The following is a 7,980-nucleotide window of genomic DNA, read 5'->3' as shown; positions in this document are numbered from 1 at the left end:
TATCATCTGTCTGTCTGTCTGTCTGTCTGTCTATTTATCTATCTATCTATAATCTGACAATATCTATCTATCTATAATCTATCCATCTATAATCTATCTGTCTATCAATCTATAATCTGACAATATCTATCTGTCTATCAATCTATAATCTATCTATAATCTATCTGTCTATCAATCTATAATCTGACAATATCTATCTATCTATAATCTATCCATCTATAATCTATCTGTCTATCAATCTATAATCTGACAATATCTATCTATCTATAATCTATCCATCTAATATCTATCTGTCTATCAATCTATAATCTATCTATAATCTATCTATCTGTCTATCAATCTATAATCTGACAATATAGATAGATAGATAGATAATATATCTATCTATAATCTATCTATCAATCTATAATCTGACAATATCTGTCTATCAATCTATAATCTCTCTAGCTGTCTATCAATCTATAATCTGACCATATCTATCTATCTGTGTTTGTCTATCTATCTATCTATCTATCTATCTGTCTGTCTGTCTGTCTGTCTGTCTGTCTATCACGTCTCAGTTTTTCCCTTTACATCTTCTAGCTTTAAGAAATGTACTTTTATTTTCACAACAGTAAGTGTTCTGATTTCGTGATTTCCCGAGAACAGTAAAGCATCACATCTGCTGAGGAATGTCTCGGTATTTTGAGTTGTGAGAGTTTGTGATTGCCCGAGTGATCTGTCACTCACATCGCGTGGATAAAGCAGAGGAAAAAAGAAAAGAAATAGTTTCAAGATGGCGACCAACAACCGCCTGAACACTGGAAAACAATAGAGACAGCGCAGTAGGGCAGACTTTGTTTCTTTACCGTTTGCTTTTTCTTTTTCGTGTCGAGTCAAACCGGGGGACAGTAGTTGGTTGTGTGTACTTAAGACTTTTGAAGCAAATTTGGAAATAAGCGAGTTTATAATGCTTTGTTTGAGGGCTAGTTAGCAAGCAGGCTAAGCTACATCCGTAGCTGTAATGTAACTGTGAGGATCAGCTGTTAGCCGCACTGCTACTTTAAAAGTTACTTTTACCAGTAAAACTCACTCGTAACTCTCTAAGTTGCTGTTTTGGGGCTGAATGGATGTAATGTATGCGTTTTTATCCATCACTTTCTAACCTTTCGTCGATAGGTTTTTATCTCAAGTACGTCTTTTGTCAAACTTCAACTGTGAAGCGAAAAAAAATGCACATTTATTTTTAATTTGTTGCTAAGTTAAACGTTTCGCGACAAGAGAGAAAAATCGATTTAACGTGTTGTATGCGCAAATATAAACGGGAGGTAAATATTTAAGAGTTTGAAGGTTGCAAAAAGAGATACCTTAAGTAAAAGTTTCCAATCCTCTTAAACTTTTCTCTAAATTATTTACGTGTCTAAACAAATGTAACTTTTATATATGATGAATACGTGATTAGTGTTAGTAAACGGGTTCATTCATAAAATTGTAGTTTGTACTTCATACTTCTTGTGTCAGGACTCCCGGCTTGAATATACAGTTATATAAGAAACATTGTTCTGTGATTTTTGAGCGTTCGCGTAAAGGAAACTTTGATTGGAGTTTTTGCGTTTCGACTCTTTTCTGAATATAAGCGCACACATCTGAACTATGTGCCATTTCTTTTGTTGTATAAGGAGGCAGAAAGTGCTGAAAATGGAGGCAGTTGAGCGTGTTTTGTAAAAACGCACACGCACGCAAACAGCACGATCAGTCCTGAGAGTTGTGCTGGTATCCGGAGACTCGAGCGAGCTTATAAACGCGCTATTGTTCTGGATGATGGCGGATTTCGTGGTGCCGCGGCACAGCGCCGTGATGGAGCGGCTGCGGCGGCGGATCGAGCTCTTCCGGCGGCATCACACCGGCTGTGAGAACCGATATGACAGCACGGCCATGGAGCGGCTGGAGATGGACAGACAGCAGACGTTCGCGCTGCATCAGCGCTGCCTGCAGACCAAGGCCAAGCGCTCGAACAAGCACCGGCAGCCGGCGGCAGCGCCGAGCGGGGACCCGGCGGGGCAGAGAGGGACGGGCGGCGGGGGCACCAGCGCGGAGCTGGCGGACGGAGGGAGCGGGACGCCCGGGGAGCAGAGCAGAAACAGCACGCTGATCGCGGTAAGTCTATGGGAAACGAGTCACGATGCCTCTGTAGATCTGATGACTGAAAGATGGTAGCTTCAAACCTTTCGTGTGATGATTTAGAAAGTACTACTACCATTGAGCTTACTCTAAGAGGACTGAAGAACTGTGTTACAAGTTAACGTTGGTCTCCTAAATGACAATAGTAAAGTAGACTAAGAACCTGAAAAGGTGCTTGCATACACGTGCTGATCTTGTAGCGTCGGTAGGTTTGAGGTGCTTCGGCAGGTGTGCTGCTAGTTGAAGTTGCACGGCTGCATCAGCATCAACAGCGTTGAGGTCATGTGACCGTGACAGGAGCACGCGTCCAGGTCCAGCACGTCGCATGAGCTCCGTGCTGCTCGCTGTGTGCCGCAGATGTTTCGATGAATGATCACCTCATGGCCGTGTTTGTTTTTGCAGCGTGCATTTGCTGCACTTTCCAAAACACCATCACTGATCGAAGCTTTCAAAGCATCCCTGCTTCTAGTTTTCTTTGAAAACACCCCTGGCCCTGAAAGACTTAAGGCCATGTGTGAGTGTCGTTGCATTGGATAACAAAATAGTAAACCAAGAAATAGAGCACGAAAATACTTTTCTTAGGTTTGAAATCTGTATAATGCAACTTTGTGATTGTGAAATGTTCCTGCTGCTGCATCTGCCTGACTCTTGCTCTGATAGTTTCTGATGCAGTGACGTTCTGAAATAAAGTGTCATCAAAGCCCAATGCTTTGTAGTTCCACTTTAAACAAGAGTAGTATTTTGCCCTGCTTGGGTCTTTAAAAAACAGGACTTCCTTCACATGTTGTTTTCCTTGTAAAGATATTGCGGCAGTGCGGGCATAGAGAGCAGTGTATATTATAATGTTGAAACCATGGCTGGTTTTACAGAGACAGTCAGGCTCCTGAAACTGATAGCATGTAGTTTGAGGACATTAGGCCACAAAAAACACTGCAAAGACAAGTCATGAGTGTAGATTTACATGTTCCTCAGCTGATTAATCTCACACTGTACTGCAAGAAACTGAACTGATAAGGGCAGCTTTCTTTATGAATGAATCACTGTAGCAACTATAACATCTGACAGCAGGTTTATTCTCTCCTGAAGAGGTGTGGGCAGTAAAGTCGCCTGAGAACTGACGCAGATCTATGTTGAAACCAGTGTCCTTTCCTCCATTGCACCAGGAACTGCCATGCATGAGAAAAGGCAGTCTTCAGTTTGAGGTCTCCGTGTGTTGCGTGTTGGTGCATTTCTAGAAGTGCAATCAAAAATACAAACGCAAACAAAAATATAACGTAGAAATAGGCAGAAAACGAACTATTCCTTCCTAGCAGAAAGTAATAATTCAAACAGCAGATCTATAAACAAGTATTACGCAAAACACTCACGTGCAGCCGTCTGTCTCTTCTGTTGACTAATCGCTTGGCCCGGCGATTTATTTATTAATAAACTAGTGTTTTCTGAGTCAGTGATGGCTGCAAAGATGAAATGGATGCTGAATGATTAAATGGATCACCATCTCCACACTACAGTCTTCAGAGAGAAATGCACTTTCATACAGATTGCATAATCGGAGTGTTTTTGTTTTGGATTTGAATTGGTTCATTCAAAAGTAGACATTTCAAGCTTTCTATAGATATATTTCTCATGTCTGCAAGGCAGGTATAGCTTATATTTTTGTGATGCGCTCCAGTTCATGGAGACCGAGACAGCAGAAAGCACACCTTGTTTGTTTTATTTATTTTACATAAGCACAGTGTTTTGTTGATATTGTGATTGTATACAAATAAAAGTACACCATTAACAGTCTAATGATATATTACTTTTATCTGTATAAGCAAAAATGATGGCGTATTATAAGTTGTTTTCAATGTTATCAGGGAAAAAATGCCAGTGATCACACCAGCGCCTCCATGTCATGCAGTAGTGCGCTAATAGCTTCCACACTCTGCACAAACACTTGGAAATCCGCCTAATCTAGGGCACATTGATCTAGCTTAACATTCTAGCGAGTAGCCATGTAAAGTTTCTACTACTTGCATGTTTCAACTCCAAATGATAAACCATATTTGAGGTCGATGAATGATAGGATAATTTTTGTGTTCCCATTTGCCCCAATACCAAAAGAAAAAAAACAATAGTGTTTCTATGACCAAAAGAGGGAAAAATACCGAGATGGTCATAATGTTGGTCAGAAGATGTCAATTTTGCTGTCACTCCCTCAGCTGCTGTATTAAGCCCAAAGTGTTCTTTGGCTGTCTGTGATGGTCTGTGCACTGTCCGCGTGACCTCTAGGTGGTACTGCGCATTAGGGCTGAAACCATTATTTGACATTATCGACAACATCGACAATAAAAAAAATGTCGACAAGTATTTTTGTTGTCAAAAAGTCGTTTAATCTCATATGACCTAATGTAAGAGCCTGCAATAACGCAGTTTGACCAGTGTGGCGCTGTAGTGCAAGACTGTTATTCAGCTCTCCCGGATGAAATTCAAGAGAAGAGACAGACTTAAATATGTAAATGTGAACGAAATAACAAAATAAACACACAACAAAAATGTCCGGCAGCCGGCGGCAGCGCCGAGCGGGGACCCGGCGGGGCAGAGAGGGACGGGCGGCGGGGGCACCAGCGCGGAGCTGGCGGACGGAGGGAGCGGGACGCCCGGGGAGCAGAGCAGAAACAGCACGCTGATCGCGGTAAGTCTATGGGAAACGAGTCACGATGCCTCTGTAGATCTGATGACTGAAAGATGGTAGCTTCAAACCTTTCGTGTGATGATTTAGAAAGTACTACTACCATTGAGCTTACTCTAAGAGGACTGAAGAACTGTGTTACAAGTTAACGTTGGTCTCCTAAATGACAATAGTAAAGTAGACTAAGAACCTGAAAAGGTGCTTGCATACACGTGCTGATCTTGTAGCGTCGGTAGGTTTGAGGTGCTTCGGCAGGTGTGCTGCTAGTTGAAGTTGCACGGCTGCATCAGCATCAACAGCGTTGAGGTCATGTGACCGTGACAGGAGCACGCGTCCAGGTCCAGCACGTCGCATGAGCTCCGTGCTGCTCGCTGTGTGCCGCAGATGTTTCGATGAATGATCACCTCATGGCCGTGTTTGTTTTTGCAGCGTGCATTTGCTGCACTTTCCAAAACACCATCACTGATCGAAGCTTTCAAAGCATCCCTGCTTCTAGTTTTCTTTGAAAACACCCCTGGCCCTGAAAGACTTAAGGCCATGTGTGAGTGTCGTTGCATTGGATAACAAAATAGTAAACCAAGAAATAGAGCACGAAAATACTTTTCTTAGGTTTGAAATCTGTATAATGCAACTTTGTGATTGTGAAATGTTCCTGCTGCTGCATCTGCCTGACTCTTGCTCTGATAGTTTCTGATGCAGTGACGTTCTGAAATAAAGTGTCATCAAAGCCCAATGCTTTGTAGTTCCACTTTAAACAAGAGTAGTATTTTGCCCTGCTTGGGTCTTTAAAAAACAGGACTTCCTTCACATGTTGTTTTCCTTGTAAAGATATTGCGGCAGTGCGGGCATAGAGAGCAGTGTATATTATAATGTTGAAACCATGGCTGGTTTTACAGAGACAGTCAGGCTCCTGAAACTGATAGCATGTAGTTTGAGGACATTAGGCCACAAAAAACACTGCAAAGACAAGTCATGAGTGTAGATTTACATGTTCCTCAGCTGATTAATCTCACACTGTACTGCAAGAAACTGAACTGATAAGGGCAGCTTTCTTTATGAATGAATCACTGTAGCAACTATAACATCTGACAGCAGGTTTATTCTCTCCTGAAGAGGTGTGGGCAGTAAAGTCGCCTGAGAACTGACGCAGATCTATGTTGAAACCAGTGTCCTTTCCTCCATTGCACCAGGAACTGCCATGCATGAGAAAAGGCAGTCTTCAGTTTGAGGTCTCCGTGTGTTGCGTGTTGGTGCATTTCTCTCAATAACAAAATAAACACACACACACACAAAAATGACAGCGGTGAGAAAACAGCAGTTAAGAAAGCATCTGATCATAGCGACGTGGATAAGCTTGCACCAGCTCTACAATCGTCACTCCTGTCATGTCACGTTTATTTATATAGCGCTTTATACAATAAATTGATTTAAATCACACAGCTTTACTGAATTAAACCAGAAAAAACAGTCTCACAGTGTCAGTCTTGCTTTCAGTTAGAATTGCAACTTGATTTTCTGCTATAAAGCAGCTGTCCAGTGTTGAGCTAGCTAATGATAGAACCTTTTTATTAGTAAATGCAAAAGTAAATAAAAAATCATTACATCATAGTAGGGCTGCACGATTAATCGCATGCGATATTTAATGTGCATCTTGTCAGAAAGCCGGTTCTGTAATCAGCAGTAAATCTCCATCACGTGCGTGCTTTCACATTGAGCAGCATTAACTACACAGAGCCGTTGTTCACTGACAAGCAGCGCAAAAAATCGCGCGAATATGAACGTGGTTTTGCGCAGCTCTTCAGTGAACAACGGCTCTGTGTAGTTAATGCTGCTCAATGTGAAAGCACGCACGTGATGGAGATTTACCGCTGATTACAGAACCGGCTTTACTGATAAGATGCGCGTTAAATATCGCATGCGATTAATCGTGCAGCCCTACATCATAGTGATAGTTTGGTTTACTTAGATTAAAGCTTGGATGTTTTTATTACTATAACACTGTAAGGTGTTTTAAGAGAGCTAATGTTGTGAATTAAATAATTTATCGAAAATAAAATGTCTTGGCACTTTTTTGTTCCATATATGACTTACAATAGTAGTTGTTAGGCAGAATGATGCATCATGCAGTCAGTCAATTACTACTTCATACAGTTAATTAAATGGTGAATGAGAGTTTCTGTCATCTCATTTTGTGTGCCAACTATCTTCATTTGTATTGTAAAAAAAATAATTTTAATTATACAATAGTAATATAATTAGGGATATGCCGGTATCAAATTTTCATTTTGCGATTAATTGCTAATGCTTTTATAACGGTATACGGTACTATAACGATATTTGAATTTTGTTTTAAAAAAAAGTACAGTATAACAGGTTTAATTACTTTTTTCTTATAACAAAAATAACTGAACATTTAAATGCAATAAAGCAATACAGAAAAATGTATAAAGTTAAAAGTTTTACACAGATTAAAGTGCAAAAGAACTATAAAGACCAATAGGTATCACTTTACAATAAGACCTCATTAGTTAACCTTAGTTAATGCATTAACATTCACAATGAGCAATAGCTACATTTGCTACAGAAGTTATTAATCTTTGTTTAAAAAATACAAGTCTTAGTTCATGTTAGCTCATTAAATAACACAGTTGCAACTTTCGATTTTAACAACGTGTTATTAAATATTGTAATTGCCTAAGATTAATGAATGGTGAAAATCAAAAGTAGATTTATTTTAAAGACCAACAGTTTAACACTAAATATTGGACATAAACGAACATGTTAAATATAAAGTATTTAAAACAGGTAAGTTCATATATTTGGAGTAAAGTTAAATTGAACAGATACATCAGTCATACAGCGCTCCGGACCGTGCACCCCATGACGAGCCCGACGCACCGCCACAGAAACAAGGATGAGATGCGTTCTAACATAACTGTGGCGTTAAACTCCGTTAGTGAGGGCTCGGTTAAAATATTGCGCACATATAGGCCGTTCAGATTAATTGTTAAAGGGGTCATATGATGCCATTTAAAATTTTCCTTTCTCTTTGGCGTGTTACTAGCTGTTCATGAATAGATAAGATCCCTAAAGTTGCAAAGACTAAAGTCTCAAACCCAAAGAGATATTCTTTATAAAAGTTGAGA

At 40.2% G+C, this 7,980-nt stretch overlaps 2 protein-coding genes across 3 annotated transcripts in view; both read left to right on the top strand.

Annotated features, from left to right (window-relative positions):
• Nucleotides 1-723: 723 nt before the first annotated feature.
• On the top strand, nt 724-3,318 carry LOC107667458 (mastermind-like protein 1). 2 transcript variants are annotated; one of them, XM_016459127.1, is made up of 2 exons: nt 724-2,136; nt 3,247-3,318. In XM_016459127.1, the coding sequence occupies exons 1-2, from the start codon at nt 1,798-1,800 to the stop codon at nt 3,259-3,261; spliced, it is 354 nt and encodes a 117-aa protein (XP_016314613.1). In that variant the 5' UTR covers nt 724-1,797; the 3' UTR covers nt 3,262-3,318. The 2 variants fall into 2 exon arrangements, with proteins under 2 accessions (XP_016314613.1, XP_016314612.1); XM_016459126.1 differs by lacking the exon at nt 3,247-3,318 and having other exon boundaries at nt 724-1,116; nt 1,659-2,274.
• Nucleotides 3,288-7,980, top strand: part of LOC107667451 (mastermind-like protein 1) — a 31,599-nt gene continuing 26,906 nt past the window's right edge. The window contains exons 1-2 of the mRNA XM_016459120.1: nt 3,288-3,368; nt 4,709-4,837. Of these exons, the coding sequence (XP_016314606.1) occupies nt 3,288-3,368; nt 4,709-4,837 (210 nt within the window). The remainder of the gene's footprint in view (nt 3,369-4,708; nt 4,838-7,980) is intronic.

The sequence above is a fragment of the Sinocyclocheilus anshuiensis genome, unplaced genomic scaffold (genome assembly GCF_001515605.1).
Source record: "Sinocyclocheilus anshuiensis isolate Anshui unplaced genomic scaffold, SAMN03320099.WGS_v1.1 scaffold1547, whole genome shotgun sequence".
Lineage (NCBI taxonomy): Eukaryota > Metazoa > Chordata > Actinopteri > Cypriniformes > Cyprinidae > Sinocyclocheilus > Sinocyclocheilus anshuiensis.
This window is presented reverse-complemented; position numbering and strand designations above follow the sequence as displayed.

Bases quoted from the DNA above. Each gene is read 5' to 3' on its own strand.
- LOC107667458 (XM_016459126.1), top strand. From the start codon at position 1,798: ATGATGGCGGATTTCGTGGTGCCGCGGCACAGCGCCGTGATGGAGCGG.